The sequence below is a fragment of the Macaca fascicularis genome, chromosome 2 (genome assembly GCF_037993035.2).
Source record: "Macaca fascicularis isolate 582-1 chromosome 2, T2T-MFA8v1.1".
Lineage (NCBI taxonomy): Eukaryota > Metazoa > Chordata > Mammalia > Primates > Cercopithecidae > Macaca > Macaca fascicularis.
The window spans coordinates 158423730-158441278 of record NC_088376.1 but is presented as its reverse complement, the minus strand read 5'-3'; the positions used below and the strand labels follow the sequence as shown (position 1 = coordinate 158441278).

General features: G+C 47.4%; 1 protein-coding gene across 1 annotated transcript in view; it reads right to left on the bottom strand.

Moving 5' to 3' along the window:
• Positions 1-17549, bottom strand: part of ITGB5 (integrin subunit beta 5) — a 122070-nt gene that overhangs the window by 33862 nt on the left and 70659 nt on the right. The window contains exon 9 of the mRNA XM_005547933.5: positions 10392-10526. Coding sequence (XP_005547990.1) covers positions 10392-10526 — 135 coding nt within the window. The remainder of the gene's footprint in view (positions 1-10391; positions 10527-17549) is intronic.

Here is a 17549-nt window from a genome sequence, read left to right as displayed (position 1 = left end):
TTTTTTTTTTTGAGGTGGAGTCTCGCTCTATTGCCAGGCTGGAGTGCAATGGCGTGCTCTCAGCTCACTGCAATCTCTACCTCCTGGGTTCAAGTAATTCTCCTGCCTCAGACTCCCAAGTAGCTGGGATTACAGGTGCGCGCCACCACACCCAGTTAATTTTTGTATTTTTAGTAGACATGGGGTTTCACCATGTTGGCCAGGATCTCCTGACCTCGTGATCCACCCACCTTGGCATCCCAAAGCACTGGGGTTACAGGCATGAGCCACTGCACCCAGTCATTATAGCTAATTTTTAAAATGTCATCATTCACCTGATTTACTGGACAATCTTCATGTAACAATGTTTTTGTTGTTGTTGTTTTGAGACAGAGTCTCTCTCTGTCACCCAGGCTGGAGTGCCGTGGCACCATCTCGGCTCACTACAGCTTCTGCCTCCCAGGTGCAAGCGATTCTCCCACCTCAGCCTCCCGAATAGCTGGGATTACAGGTGCCTGCCACCATGCCTGGCTAATTTTTGTATCTTCGGTAGAGACATGGTTTCACTGTGTTGGCCAGGCAGGTCAGCTTGAACTGCAGACCTCAAGTGATCCACCCGCGTCAGCTTCCCAAAGTGTTGAGATCACAGGCGTGAGCCACTGTGCCTGGCCCACGATGTTCGTTTTTTGAGAACATTATAAATACCTGTTTCTAAACATATATATCCCTATTACTTTGAGATTTTTACTGGTTCTAAAAGGCCTCCCTTCAGATGCTGTGACATCTAAGGACACGGGGAGAGGGTAGAGGGTATGGGACTGAGCAGGAAGATAGATCCTGCTCTCTAAGTCCTGCAGAAAGTCCTGCGTGGCAGCAAACTGCTGCTTCAAAGGCTTGACGACAGACACCCAGGACTCAGCATTAGCCAAGAGGTTCAACAGGAGAGGCTTTTGGATAGGTGAGCTGAGGATAGCTAGGAGCACAGGATCAGAAGACAATCGGGGGACCAGGCCAGCTGCACAGCTTGGGCTAGCTCCACCTCACTTTCCATCTCTGTGGGGTAGGAAGAGCAGGAGGAGGCAAAGGGGAAAGGTTGACAGAAACAATTCCAAGGCTAAGTTCCAAGGTCTCGAGGTACAGGGAGTCTCTCAAGGTAAGTAAAGATTCAATCCACTTGGACAATGAAATTGGTTAAAGGATAACACGAATAGGACGGGCATACTAGCTCACGCCTGTAATTCCAGCCCTTTGGGAGGTTGAGGTGGGCAGACTGGGAGGATCACTTGAGGCCAGGAGTTTGAGACCAGCCTGGACAACATGGAAAAACCCCATCTCTACCAAAAGTATGAAAAATTAGCTGGGCGTTTTGGCACATGCCAGTGGTCCCAGCTACTCAGAAGGCTGAGGTGGGAGGACTGCTTGAGCCCGGGAGGGGGAGGTTGCAGTGAGCCATGATCATGTCACTGCACTCCAGCCTGGACGACAGAGTGAGATCTTGTCTCAAAAAGAACAAATCAAAACAAAACAAAACCACTAATAGTTATTAGTTGCCAAGTACCTACTATGTACCAGGCACTGTGCTGGACTTTTCCACAAGCGTCTCTTTTAAATGCCCTAGAAGGAAGTGTCCTCACTTTACCAGAGAGAAAACAGGATCGGTGGATTTAATCACGGTCACACAGCTGAGGAGGAGTGGGGCCAGGCCTAAAGCAGGGCCTGTGCTCTCCTTAGCATATCACCTCCTAGAAGGGGGAATGAGGTCTACCTCATCGGGGTACGGAGGGAGAGCCAGCCTGGCTTACTAAAGGGACCCCTTGATGGTGATCCCCAAAGTGGTGACCAGAGGCATCTCCACATCTTTCTGCCATGGGCTGAGAATGATTTGAGCCTACAGATGGGATGGGGGTGGGGACTATGCCTGCTCGAAGCCACCCATGGGGCCATCAAGAATGCAGAGGTGAATGGAGTTTTTGAGGAGCAGATGCCATCCCTCCCTTCTGAGGCCCAGAGAGAAACTTGCTTGCATCTCCTATTACTACTTGCTGGAAGCTCCCACTACAGTGACATGCTTGAAGCTACCTGTAGCTTGCTTCAAGTTACCGCTGAAACCCTGTACTCCTAGGGCTACAACTTGCTGGACTTGTTCAATGAAAAGCCTGTGGCCCGCAGAGGCATCTGCAGGTCAGAAACTGAATAAACTACAGAGGAATGACCTGGACCAAGGGTCAAAGGCATTTAGTATTGAAAGACTGTGGGGAGTGCACACCTGTGAGTAAAACCTTCTCCCATGGAAACTTGCCTGCCTTGGGGTTAAAGCAATGAAAGTGAGAGTTAAGTCTCCAGAATCTTGCTGATGTGTCGGGGAGAAAGTGGGAGGTTAGGGCACCCCTAAAGTGCTGGTGCCCAATCACCAGCATGTAGAAACATTCAGGCACTGTCTGCCCAGCTGGGCAAACAAGGAGGGTCCAGCTTTCAAGCAGGTCCTGAGGCCTTCCCCAGCCAAGGCTTCGGTCCAAGTGAGGTGCTATCTGTCTGGCCCTGTGCAGCCTGGAGTGCAGCCAGATGCCTGATAACCAGAGAATGTTCTGTCTATTTCAGCCACTGGGTCTCAGCTCCTGCTGGGCACAGGAAGTGCTATAAAAAGCACTTCAGGACCAGCAAAGAAATCTGTTCACTTACCCCTCCTTTCAGAGGGTCCATTTTCCCTACTGGATTTGGAAAGAATCCAGAGAGGCTGGAAGGCAGCTGGAATGAGGCCTCTTCGAGTCCCTTCCCTGATTCCTGAGAACTTCAACTGATACTGAAGGCTCCCCAGTTCCTGGAGACTTTCCATTCACTAGCTCCGAGATTCCAGAGGAAGGTCACAGACACAGCAGCCCTCCCGCCCAGTCTTGTTATTAGAACTTCATTGGGATTCTCCTAGTTCCCCTGTGGGGCTGCTGGCCTGATGTACCCTTTCAAAAGGGCTGCCCAGCCCCCACCCGAACCCACCAGATCCAGGGCTATCCAATGCAAATGCCAGATCTGCTCAGATCTCAACAAAAAAGGAGCTGGGATGGGCACAGGCTACAGGGCCCCAAGGAATGGACAGGAGCAGGGAGGGGGTGCTGTGGGAAGTCCATGACGGGGTTCACTGGCTGCTTTGTGCTGGGCGTCCATGCTAGCCTCACAGCCAGCCACTTGCATACTGATTTGCTGAAGCCAGTTCCTAAGTAAACTGACTTTTGATGGTTGGTGTAGGATACAGGGAGGAAAACTAGGGAAACAATTGAAAACTGGGAAAGAGAATCTCATTGGATTTGGGGCTTTCACGGTTTGATTTAAGCCTATTTCTCTTTGAGGACATCCCTGCCCCTCAGCCCTTGCCACCTCTCCTGCTTCTTGCTAGACATCTATCTTGACCCAGAGCACGCAGGGTTGTCACAGAACCACAGCCTGCACCTCCTCCACCTCTGCAGGAAGTTGTGATAATGAGGAGGCGAGGTCCATCTGGCTGGCCCTCACACGGGCTGTGTCCTTGTCCACAGGCCAGACCCTGAGATCCCTGATGACAGCTGAACCCTGCCTGCTTTTCCTAATCCTTCTCCTCCAGGGGCATCCCCAGACCCTCCAGCTATGCTCGGTATTCTTGTCTACCCCCACCACCATTCCCTGACTTGCCCATAGCCCTCTCAACTCCTGCCACCAAAGAATGGAACCCACTTACCAAACAATGGCCAGACCCCTTAGGTTGGCGGGTATATTTCACCACTGTGGCCCAAGCCAGCCACTCTCCCCTCCCTCCTCAGCCCACTCCTCTTGCCTCCATGGCCATCACCATCAGCTGCTTTCCACTGGCCAAAGGACGATGCTCTTCACACCCTAGCAGACATATCTTGCCAATATGCACGTGGCAGGCCCACTGATGGGACCAGCCCACCTCCTCTTTCTCTGTCTGGGAAACTCCTACTGGTGCTCTGAGCCTCAGCTCCAACAGCTCCCTCTGCAGTGCTGGGCCCTTCTTCCTTGGGTTCCTGCAGTGCCACACCTGGCTTTCCCACAGCACTTGTCACCCTCTATGGAGCTGACTCCTCTGCACATTATTTCCTCCACTAGATCCCTGATCTGTGGCCTCATCTGTCCATTCTGAGTGAGCATGGGATTTGGCACATAAACACTTACTGAGTACGAGTGGATGTCAGCACAGTCACTGGCAAGTTCTGAAATGTATGGCTTTGGAACACACGTCCAGAGGGATATACACACTCAGTAGCACCTCCGCTTGCCAAAGCCCAACTGTCAATGCTTTGGAGACAGTTCAGCCTGAGAGAAGGGATGGAAAGTTTGCCTTCTTGGGCCAGGGTTAAGAAAACCAGACTGGTCCCAGCTGTAAGTGCACCCCTTCTGTCTTGGGGATCAGAGGAATTGACAGACCCCTCTCCTTCATCGCAAAGGGAAAGCCCCTCAACTCCCTGTGCCAGGGCCAGCTCCCTGGCACATATATGCCTGTGCAGTCACAGGGTCCCCCCACTCAGAAGGGCCCATGCTTACTTTAATGCTCTGTGGTTGCTGTGCTGGAATTCTTAATGATTTTTGAACATGGACCCCATATTTTCATTTTGCACTGGAACCTACAAATGATGGAGCCAGTTCTGCCCCTGATGGCCTTCAGCTCTCCTCAAGAGAGCTGCCTCTCCTGGCCTGCATGGCCTGGTGTGGCCCTTGTGAACAGAATCATGTCTGGCTCTGAAGAGCAGAGTGGCCACTGCCCTGTGCCAGCCTGTCTTCGTCCACAGAAAACAAAAACCCCACAGCCCTCGCAGTGGAGCTGAGGCCATGTGACCGTGGCCCTTAGACAGCAAGACAACAACACTGGGACAGTGAGTAGAAACAAAGGGCCAGCTCGGGTCAGTCGCCTAGGGCCCCTGCGGTTCCCACAGGGCTGCGGCCCATCCAATCCCACAGGGAGAGCTGTCAAAGGTGCCGGCCTGAGCAGAAGTTCCCCTCTTCTTTAGTGTCACTTCGAATGCTCTAAAAACTACTTCAATACATCTGAGATTTTCAGAGCATTTGCAAAATCATGTAAAATCTTTTTCAAGTTCTGGACAATTTCCCCATTTTTCTGAGGTATCCCAGTAAAAATGAAAATCTGTACGCTGGAGTGTCCATCCATAAGTGGCCATGACACCACTGTATGCTTCCTAGAAGCTGTTACTCCCAAAGTGTGTGAGGCATAGGGCAAACACATGCCCTGTGGCCTCAGAAGCAGCCCCCAACTTGGCTCCCGATGCTTGAGGCTTCTGGCACACTTCTCAGGCCCCACTTTGAGTCTTAGTTTTTCATACATAAAATGGGGAAGGAAAAGCTCCCTTACAAAGCTGCTGTAAGAGGCAGACAGCAACAGTAATGCCCCCACCACAGTAAGGGGCACGTTGGACAGGGCACATTGGATATCCCCATTCCATGCAAACAAATATAGTTTGCTCTGTAATGGGGAGACAGTGATGAGCGAGATGACCTGCTGTGGAGGGGGAACAACCTTGGTTTGGCTTGTGAGTTCACTGCCTCTTAGCTGGGGGTGCTGGGGCAGGTCACGCTGATCCTCAAATCCCAGGCTGCCTGTCAGCAGTGCGCAAGTGCTGGGCTCCCCACATGGTGCAGGGGGGCTCAGTCAGCAGCACTCTCCCGTGGAGGCTCCTGTTCCTCAGGATCGTACTTTGTGCTGGTAGAGTCCTTTGAAATAGGTTTGGTAGAATAGAATTGTGGGCACCAAGAAGCCGGATAAAGGTGGTGAGGGAGCTGGCTTCAGAACAGAAAGCCCTGGCTTTGAATTTTCACATCGACACTTACAGGCTATGTACCTGTATGCTTCGTGCCTCAGTCTTCCCCATCTGTCAGCATGAATAACAATGCCTTCCTTCCAGAGAATTAGTGACCACAGACTGCTCATTGTCTAGATTGTTTCTGGTCCTTCCCAAGACTAACTGTATTCCTGCTTTCCATGAGGAACCCCAATATATTTAGAATGACTTTCTCCTTTTCACTTTGGGCAGCATAAATTGGCTTCAGTTTTTTTTGCATCTGAAAAGAGTTCTGACTTTACAATCATACTATCAACAAACATTAGTTCCTTTGACCTTCCTAGCTTCTAAACAATACATCATGATAGTTGCTTGTCACTTTTCTTTTTCAAAAAGAACTGGGCTGGGCACAGTGGCTCATGCCTATAGTCCCAGTATTTGGGAGGTCAAGGCAGGAGGATCACTTGAGGCCAGGAGTTCAAAACGATTCTGGGCAACATAGAGAGACTCTGTTTCTACAAAAACAGCAACAACAACAACAAACCCACAAAGAAATTAGCTGGGCATGGAGGTGCAGGTCCATGGTCCCAGCTACTTGGGAGGCTGAGGCAGGAGGATCGCCTGAGCCTTGGAGTTGGAGGTTACAGTGCACTATGATCAAGCCACTGTACTGCAGCCTGGGAACCAGAGTAAGACCCTGTCTCTAAAGCTAAAAAAAAATAAAAATAAAAATAAAAATAAAAATAAATAACTGAATATAGAACTCCAAGTGTGAGGTTTCAAAATATCTCTATTAAATACAGCTTCAACTGGCATTACTTTTTATTTATTTATTTATTTATTTATTTTTTTTTTGAGAAGGAGTTTTACTCTGATACCCAGGCTGGAGTGTGGTGGTGTGATCTGGGCTCACTGCAACCTCTGCCTCCCAGGTTCAAGCGATTCTCTTGCCTCAGCCTCCCGAGTAGCTGGGAGTATAGGCGCACATCACCACGCCGGCTAATTTTTGTATTTTTAGTAGAGACAGGGTTTCACCATGTTGGCCAGGCTGGTCTCGAACCCCTGACCTCGGGTGATCTACCTGCCTCAGCCTCCAAAAGTGCTGGGATTACAGGCATGAGCCACTGTGCCCACCCTGCTATTTATTTATCTTTATTTATTTGAGACAGGGTCTCACTCTGTCACCAAGGCTGGAGTGCAGTGTCCCAGTCATGGCTCACTGCAGCCTCAACTTCCCGTGCTCCAGCGATCCTCCCACCTCAGCTTTTCAAGTAGGTGGGACCACAGGTGCTCCCCACCATGCCCAGCTGATTTTTGTATTGTGGGGAGAGACTGGGTTTTGCCATGTTGCCCAGGCTGGTCTCAAACTCCTGAGCTCAAGCAATCAACAAGCCTTGGCCTCCCAAAATGCTGGGATCATAGGAGTGAGCCACTGTGCCCAGCCATTAATTTTCTGTTTTTAAGAGACGGGGTCTCACTCTGTTATCTATGCTAGAATACAGTGGTGTGATCACAGCTCACTGCTGCCTTGAACTCCTAGGCTTAAGCCATCCTCCTGCCTCAGCCTCCTGAGTAGCTGGGACCACAGGTGTGCACTACCATGCCTGGCTAGTTTATTTTCTGTAGAGATGGGGGTCTCATTTTATTGTCCAGGCTGGTTTTAAACTCCTGGCTTCAAGTGATCCTCCCGCCTTGACCTCCCAAAGTATTGAGATTACAGGCATGAGTCACTGCGCCTGGCGGACTTTTTTTTTTTTAATCACTGTTTATCTGCATTGAGCCTTTGAGCCATTATAATCGGCCAGATGTTTTTCTTTTACTATCAAACCAAGTTTCCTATATCCTAGTTATATTCTGAACTAAAATGTAAGACATTAATCTTCATGATTTCAATCCATCTCAATTTTGAAAAATATTTTTAAATCTTGGTTTTCCTGCTTTATAACATAAGCTGTTTTCTCCAGCTCTGCGGCCTTCCCACATTTGATAAGCAGGTCTCCTATGAGTTCAACCCAAGCCAATGATAAACACAACAGACAGAAGACATTGGAACCTCAGTCAAGTCCTCCCACTGGCTGCATTATCAACACTCTGAGACAGCATGTTCACCCAGCCACAAATCCACATGACTGTGCTGTTGTCAACTCATACTATTAAATATTTGCCTTATTTATAAGGATGTCATTAGAAATTGTCAAGAGCCTTCCTGAAACCTGGTGTATGCTAGATTAGAGAGTCCATCCCCCTCCCTTCTCTTTTCCATCATACCTATTTCTCCAAGTAAAGGGTTCCTTGTTTGGGTATATTTCCCACTTTATCCTTCAGCTTTCCTGACATGGTGCACCAAACATTCTACCCACAGATCTATAGAATTCACTTACATGTTGTTGGGGATTTTTGGCTATTTCTGCCTCATTTTTTTTTTTTTTTTTTTTGAGACAGAGTCTCGCCCTGTCACTGCAAGCTCCACCTTCAGGGTTCACGCCATTCTCCTGACTCAGCTTCCTGAGTAGCTGGGACTACAGGTGCCCGCCATCATGCCTGGCTAATTTTTTTTGTATTTTTTAGTAGAGACGGGGTTTCACCTTGTTAGCCAGGATGGTCTTGATCTCCTGACCTCATGATCTGCCCGCCTCGGCCTCCCAAAGTGCTGGGATTACAGGCGTGAGCCACCGCGCCCGGCCTCATTTCATTTTTTATAACTATCTCTTTAAACCCTGTCCTGTAACTGTAAAGCATTAGTGTTTTGTTTTGTTTTTTTAATCATCTGGATTGAGTAATCATTATAATGCATGAAAATAACATAAATACATTGCAACTTCCTACAATTATTAAAAATAAACAGTAAAATGTTATTGGAAGTACCTCTTTAATGAGATAAGGCTTTCCCCCAATGTAAAATAATATTAATTATTGCTAAACAAGACGGATTCACATCAATTATATTTCTGTTTTTCACTTGTAGAGATTTAAACACAAAAAAGTTCACATTAATAGAAAGATGGGAACAGGAGTTTTTTAACAGCAATGTCACCTTGTTCTACGAATGTCTTCTGAGTTAAAAGCCATAAATAATCATTTGTGGGCAGGTGCGGTGGCTCACACCTATAATGCCAGCACTTTGGAAGGCTGTGGTGGAAGGATCCCTTGAGTCCAGAAGTTCGAGACCAGACTGAGCAACACAGTGAAACTCCGTCTCTACTAATACATAAATTAGCCAGGTGTGGTGGTGCATGCCTATAATCCCAGCTACTTGGGAGGCTGAGGCATGAGAATCGTTTGAATCTGGAGGCAGAGGTTGCAGTGAGCTGAGATCATGCCATGGCACTCCAGCCTGGGTGACAGAGCAAGACTCTGTCTCCAAATCAATCAATCAATCAATAATAATCATTTGTAATGACTTATCATCTGACAGCTTGATTAGGCCTTCTTTCAAGCTTGTTAAAAGCAAAATAAACTTGGAAACAACATGTCTTAGAAAAGGCCTTGCTAGCCAGTCATGAGAGGCTTTCATTTTCTCAACTTCCATATGATATTTTGAACTGTCCCTTTATTTGGGGGAGCGAGGCACTGCAGTAAGATTTGGGAAGGGTAAGAGGTATGTTTGTGTGTTGTGAAGTGGGTGAGGGACAAGTGTGAAGACGGGGATGGGAAAGGATCTACAGTGGAATGTGGAGAAGCCCGAGGAGACCACTGCTACCAGCCACGAGACTGTCCCTGTCTCCGCAAGTTCTTTCCCTGAAGCCAGGGGATGAGTCAGCTTATATCCGCCTTGGCTGTCATGAGTGCTATGAATGCCAAGAGAATATAGCCATCTATTTGTAAGGTCTCTATAGTTTTTGTTTCTAACTAGATTCTTTTAAGTGTGGAAGAGAATTATCCCTCACTGGTCTTCTGTTTACTGAGCACTGGACCTATCAACAAAGCAAGTCAGGAATGGAGCTGATGACCTGCTTCCAGCAGCAGGACCCCCAGAAGATGTGTGGCTAGCTGTCCATCACCACTCACTGGCCTCTGTGCCCGTGTCTGTGTCTGTGTTCTTGTTGCCCACATGTCCTCCTCCCTGCTCCCTCACCCAAGTCCTTGGTTTAGTGCACAGGCATACATCTTCATACATCATTTGAATAAACTTAATCTGGACAAGGCATCTGTGTCCTCCATTCCTGTAGAGTCATCCATTCTATTTCACCAAACAGAATGGGGGGAGTGGCTTTCTTTACATTTCACAGAAAGGAAAAGTGACGGTCAGATTATCCAAGGAACACAGCTATTTGCAGAAGACTGGGAATGAAGGCCAGGTCTCCTGGATTCCCACCTGTACTCTTCCTCCTGATTACAACTGTGTCAAGCTAAGAGGATAATGGTTTAAAACACCAAAGTCACAATGCCAACCCGAGAAAGCCTCAGGTAGCAATGTGCTGAGGGCTGCCTATTGACTGGGCTCTTTAACAAGTTCACCTGAGACTCTGAACACATCATGCAAAACAGGCTTAGGAGACTCCTCTGGGATGCTGAATTGGAAAACAGAATATAAATTCTGAAAGGACTCTAATAAGTCACAAAAGTTATTAGAACCCAAAGACTGATGACCAATGCTAGTAAGAGTTCATACAAACTTGGGGTGAGACTTACCGTGTCCCCAATCTTCAGGCCCTCACACTTCCTCTGACCAGGGTAGGATACCCCATCTTGGCAGGTAGCAGTAAAGAAGAGATTAAGATCTTCAGGCTGATCCCAGACTGACAGCTCCACTTTAGACCGGATACTCTGAACGGAGAGAGAAAATGAAGCCCAACCATTTAATAAAGGCTGTGGCTGAGGTGCTCCCACACTGGTTTTCTGAGGCCCACGTGGTTTCCTCTAACTCAGGAATCCCAAGCCAAGGGAAGAGCCAGTGAGCTTGGTTCCCTGGCCCTCCCTCATCCTTTCCCTTCCCTCTGCACTCACACAACATCTTGCTAGACTCAGCCTGAGGTCTCCCTCTGTGAGTTTGGAGAAGTTGATAATGGTCGACCTGCCATATGATATTATCTGCTTCAAACGGGTTATGCCCCATCCCCTGCTTGCTTCTCCAGAGCCACCTCTCATCCCCACACTTGGCTTCAGACATGCAGTTCCTCAGTCTTGGAGTGTGCACGCCAGGCTTTGAGCCTTTCCGTGTACCCAGGGTAATGATCTTTTGCACAACGGCTCCTCTCCTTACTCCTCCTGGCTGGCTCCTTATCATCCTTCAAATCAGCTCAGCAGGCACTTTCTCCAGGAATCCACCATATCATTCACATCCATACCTATCCCCATCAGATGAGGTCCATATGCCTGAGTTTGAAACTACATAATGAGAGAATCCAACATTATGTGTGGATTACATCCTTAAGCCAGTGAATCAAACAAAAATCAAGTCAAAATTACCTATCAGAACAGAAAAAAATAAAGACTAAGAACATCAAGTGTTGGAAAGGATGTAGAGCAACTGTGGCTCCCCAACCCTGCTGGTGGGAGTGAAAATTGGTGCAACCCTATAGAACGCCATTGGGCTATATCTACTAAAGCTTAGGCCAACCTCAGACCTAGCATTCACCCAGGATTATACCCAACAGAAGTGTATGCGTCACCAAAAAGACACGGACAAGAATGTTTACAGCAATACTGTTGTAATAGCTAGAAACAGGAAATTCTACTATCAATAGTAGAATGGATTTTTTTAAATTGTAGTATGTTCATACAGTGGAATAACATACAGTAATGAGAAATAAAATATGACTACATGTAATAATATGGATAAATCTGACAAATATAACATTACTAGAAAGAAGGCAGAGACAAAGGCATATATATTGTATAACTCTATTTATATGAAATTAAAAAACAGGCAAAATTAATGGTTGCCCTTGAGGGATTGTGATGGAAGAGGGCAGAATAGGGACTTCTAGGCCTTGCTAATGTTCTGTGTGTTTGACCTGGGTGCTGGATACTCAGGTTTATTTAATTTGTGAAAAGTTTGTGAAATTTTCCATATGTCTATTAGTTTAAAAAATTGTCCTTGTGACACATGCCTGTAGCTACTCAGGGGGCTGAGGCAGGAAGATTGCTTGAGCCCAGGAGTTCAAGGCTGCAATGAGCTATGATCATGCCAGTGCACTCCAGCCTGGGTGACAGAGTGAGACTGTTTCTTAAAAAATAATAATAATTAATAATAATAATAATTTCCTTGAAAATCTCTAAGGAAGATGCCACTTTGGAGACTGAGGCCAAATGAAGTAAGTAGCTTTTATTCAGAGGTCATATTTTACCAGAAAATTTAAAACAACTGTCTGTTTATACACTCAACACACAGTACAGCAAGATGCACCCATATGAGAGACAAGGACCCCAACATCCGCAGACAGCCCTGCAGATTCCCTCTCCCTTCTCGGGTGCACTCTAGGGAGCGTGGCAGTTGGACAGAACAGCAGACAGACTTGCCTCTTGCTCTTGTGGGTTTTCTTTTCTTTCTCTTTTTTGCTGAGCATATAGTGCTAAAGTTGAATAAGTGAAATATGCAGTTTTCCAGCAAATTAACAGCTTGTTGAAAATACTTTCTGCAAAAAAAAAAGTCTCTCTCTTTGCAACAAATTATCTAAGTGCTTCTACAACTCTAAAAATACGATCCGTCTCAAATCCACTTCCCTTTGCAACTTGCCAGCCTTAACTGGCCAAGGGTCACAAAAGCGCCACTCAATACACACCGCACTCAGCTGCTGCCTGTGATTAGTTATTTACAGATCTGTCTTCCCTACCATGTTGTGAAGTCCAAGGGCTGTATCATAGATCTCTCTGGGACTTAGTACAATCTGTTGTGGAATAAATAAACACATGGACGGGTAGACAGATGAATGTTTTAGCAGCTATGCTAAGGTCTCAGGCCAAGTAGATGAAAATATTTCTTAAGACAAATATTAAAAAATAAATTTATAACTGTGAATAAGTATGCGGATGAGATAAAACAGTATCGTAAAAGAGCTGAAGAGTGAAGGCATGTAAAAAATTACTTGGGAATGATCACTTGAAATATGGGGGCCCTGTGGTTCACAAATAAAACTTTGGAAGGAAGCACCAGCGCTCCCCAGCAAGGTCTGCCCAAGCTGCCACTTGAAAGCCCCAAGGGAGGATCTGGGAGAGGATCCGGGAAAAAACAAGAGGGACTTGGACTCCTACTCTGTGAGTCAGCAACTAAGAATTAGATGGAAATGGACTCTTAGGTTCTACTCAGGCCATAGGCCCCATGTTCTGATGTGAAGTTTGTATTATTCCTGCTACCCACAGAGTCTCTGGAATCAGAAACTCTTAAGACATTTCAGGCAGCAGGAACCGTGGAGATGATGCAGCCCAAACCTCTCGTGTATGGAAGCTGGAAGTCAGGGCAAGGAAAAGGTGGCCTGGGACGACTCTGCTGCACAGGACCGGGTGCAGGCCTTCTCCACTCACCCAGGGCTCTTTCTAATCCCCACACCTGATACGCACTTCTTTCTTTGGAAATTGGCTCTCTGTCCACAGAAAAGGTAAAAAACAAAAATAAAAAAATAAAAAGGAATTTGGCTCTGTGACTTTGGAAAGAGATTGTCAGGTTGTATCCCGGTTGTAAGGGTCTCTACTCCCAAAACTATGAGTGCTGAAGGGTAGGACTGTGTTTTGCTCACTATTTTATTTCCAAGGTGCAGCACGATCCCTGCCACACATTAGGCTGTTAGTATATATCTGTTGAAAAAATGAACGAATGGAATATAAAATATAGTAGAGGGTCAAAGTGCAGTTCTTACGCATGAAGACTTTTATGTGTGACTCCTAAAATTTCATTAACTCCTACCAGATTCGCCCCTCAAGGTGCACTCCTTACTTCTCCAGTAGGAAACAAGATGATGTTGGGAATGTCAGAAGTTTAAAGGCTATTAAATACTCAGTCAGGTTAGGTCACATCTGCAATTGCTTTAAGTCGGGCCAGCTGTGGAGTGGGTGGGAGCAGACTTTATGGCAACAACAAAAAGAGAAACATGTGCTCTGCTAGGAAAAAAATACACCACAGATTCTGATGTCACCGTCCACATGCAGCTCCAGTGCTTTCCAGCTTATTCTGCTCACTCCCACACTGAAAAGAGGCCTTCCTGGGTGCAACATGAGGCCAGTCCCCTCTGCACGTGTGGACCCAGGGCTTCTGTTCTGCACGTGTGGACCCAGGGCTCCACGGCTGAGCTCTGGAAGGGATTCTCTCACCAGCACGTATTACAGAGCAAAGCACCACATTGCCAAACTCCCTTGGGAAGACCTCTCACAGTGAAGAATTTGGCATAGCAAGAAAAAATGCATAAATCCAAGTTGAAGATTTCACACTCTGAGAGATGTGTACACCAGAGTTGATTCTACAAGACATGAAATTAAACATACCCTTTCCATTCTGCTCCCTCCTCAGCCTGGCCGAATACCACAGCCATTGCATCTGTTACATATGTTCCAACCCAAATCTGCTCAGAATGTCCCCACAGATGGTCTGCCAGCACTCTAGGGGAGGTAAAAGCCAACACCCACACTTAGTCATGTGTTGCATGACTCATGAAATCCAACACAAACCACTCGGACGGTGAGGTGACAGAAACAGAAGCGGTCCAGAGAGAGCTGTGACTGGATTCTGGCCGGGTGCGGAGCAGGTGAAAGGAGAGCAGAGCTGACGAAAGCCTCTCCTGCTGCCCTGGCACACCCCACATGCACCAGGGCCCCCGTGCTGGGGCTCAAAGTTGGGAAAAGTCCAAGTGCAAGGAGCTTGAATCCCAGCCCAGCCCTTCCCATTGGCCAGGACAGCAGCAAGTAAGATGAGTACTTGGAAGGAAAAACCCAAACTGTTCTTCCTACTCTATGCTCACACACCACTCAACACAACACTTCTGACACCAGATGTGAGGAGTTTCCCCCACACACCATGCAGTTCTCTACTGGACACCAGTTGGTTATCTTCTAATTCAGCACAATTCTGACACTATCCACCTGGACATAGTGTCAGGTCCTACAGGTGAAGGGCTCAGCCCACAAGACTGCCCCCACCGCAGATGCCAATCACAAGTACTAGGCTGTCACCTATACCTCCAACGGATTGGCCATACACTGAAATTCCCACGAACCCCTTCCTTTCTTCATCAGTTTGCTAGAACGGCTCACAGAACTCAGGGAAATACTGTTTACACTTACCCATGTATTAATAAGAGATAAAGGCTGCAGATGAACAGCTAGATGAAGAGAAACAGGGCAAGGTGTGTGAGGAGGGTGCAGAACTTCCCTGTCCTCTCTGGTGCCACTCTCCAGGAACCTGTCCCACAGCTTTCCCAAAGCCCTCCAAATCCAGGCCTTCTGGGTTTTCATGAAGGTATCGTTACATAGGCCTGACTGGTCACATCGCTGACTACTGGTGATCCACTCAACCTTCAGCCCCTCTCTACCTCCCCAGAGGTCATGGTGTGGGGCTGAAAGTTCCGACCCTCTAATCACATGTCTGGTTCCCCTGGCAACCAGCCCCCATCCTGAGGCTGTCCAGGAGCGCCCCCGAGAGTCACCTCATTAGAACAAAAGATGTTCTTATTACCCAGGATTTTACAATGGTCTTGGAAACTCTGTGTCAGGAACCAGCGTTAAAGACCAAATATTATAACAAAAGATTCTCCTAGTGTCCTTATCTACAAAGGTTTTAGGGGCTTTATATTAGGAACTAGGGGTAGAGACCTGTATATATATCTTATTATACCACAGTATCACAGGTTCTAATCAACACAGAAAACCAACATACCCCTAACATGGCTTTGATCAACTGAACTTGCTTCAAATATCTTGCAGTTTCACATTTCTATATTTAATAAATATATTTTAAATTTCACCTGAAGGATGGGGTGGAAGAAGGGAATTATCAAGGGTCACTTTTTGGAGTAATGGACATGTTCAGTATATTTATGGTGGCGATGGTTTCACAGGTATATACTTGTGTCAACACTCATTATATACTTTAAATCAGTACCGTTTGCTGTATGTTAATTACATGTCAATAAGGCTTTATAATTCTTTTCCACGGGATTTAAATAGTTATTGTTGAGAGTATTCTAATAATCACTACTTCTTTTTTTTTTTTTTTTTTTTTTTAAAAAAGAGACAGAGTCTCACTCTGTTGTCCAGGCTGGAGCACAGTGATACGATCACAGCTCGCTGCAGCCTTGAACTCCTGGGCTCAAGCAATCCTCCTGCCCCAGCCTCCCAAGTAGCATGCCCAGCTAATTTTTACAAAATTTTTTGTAGAAACTAGGAGTCACTATGTTGACCAAGCTGGTTTCAAACTCCTGGCCTCAGGTGATCCTCCCAGCTTGGCCTCCCAAAGCACCGGAATTACAAGTGTGAGCCACCATGCCTGGTCATCATCACTCATTTTTAAAAGCCCTGAGTTTCAAAGTTTATTCATAAGTCATCATTTCACATGTTTGTTTACAGGAACTAGTTTAACTCGCAGAGTCAAGCGACAGTGCCAGGTTCCCACAGTTCCTCTGGGAATTCATTCCAGGTTCCAAAAGCAGCTCCAGCCCAGAACAATTGTTCCCTGTACTCATCCCTGCTCCCCACTCCCCATCAGCAGGGAGGGGTCCTCACTCCTCTCCTGGCCTCTGCCTACCACAAAGGGAATGCTTTCCCTTCTCACTCCTTGACCCTGGGCCCCTGGATTTCCACTAAGAAAATGAATGTAGATATATGAGAAATCCTGCTCAGGGCTAAGCACTTATGAGATCCCATGCAGGGAACCAATAAGAAAGCCTCCTGCTACCCGGTTTTCAGTGGTCCCAGCAGGAGCACAGACACACAGAGCCCACCAGTCACACAGAAGCTGGCTGAGCAGTGTGCCTTCCCTGCTGCTGCAAGGCTGCCCAGCCAGGTCTATGGAACTGTGCGCCATGATGCCCTCCGATATCAAAGCCGCCAGGAGCAGGGGGCCTGGGCCTTCACCAGCCAATGATCTTGGGGAGCCCCAGAGCTCTGAATTCAGGAGGTGGCTGACAATGAAATGCTGACAAGTGGCCCCTCCTCAGAAGCCCTAAAGAGGGACCTCACCCCACTCCACAGAGCCCAGATGAGCTGCTCTTCAGCCATTTCTTCCCAAAGGCCCTGACTCCGCAGGAGGCAAGCGGTGGCCTCCCTGCGTGTGAAAGTGGGTCCAGCAGCAGTGCCCCTTCTGCCCTGTGGGGTCGCCCAGCTCTGGCATCCTCAGACAGAAGGGGAGAGTGGCAGGGCAGGGGTTCTGGCTCTTGATTTGGTTCTCTTAGTTCAGTATCCAGAGTTTAAGACCCAAGCAGCTCACAGCTCACACCAGCTCACCCCAGGAAAGAGGGTGACATTCACAGGCCTGCCCCTCCTTCCCATGCAGGCTCACATCCCAACCCCTCTCTGGGTGTCACACTTCAACAGACCTATTGTGCCCACATAACCAGCTTACGTGTTCCCCCTTTTCCTGAAGTGTAAAGCAAATCACTCACCGTGGAATTTGAAAGTCACTACAGTGTAAAGTTCATTAGGAAACCCTCTCACTGCACTCTGGGTTCTGAAGTGCCTATGGGATCTGGTGAGGCTCTAAAGGCCAGAGAACAGAAAAGAGGATGTTAGTATGTGGGCAGTGGGGTAGGAGAGAAGGAAATCTTCAGTTTCTCACAACAGGAAGTTCTGGGAGTATCTGAATCTGTGAGAGCAAGAGGACCCTTGGCTATAACAGGAGATGGCGGGGCGGGGGGAAGGGGGAAG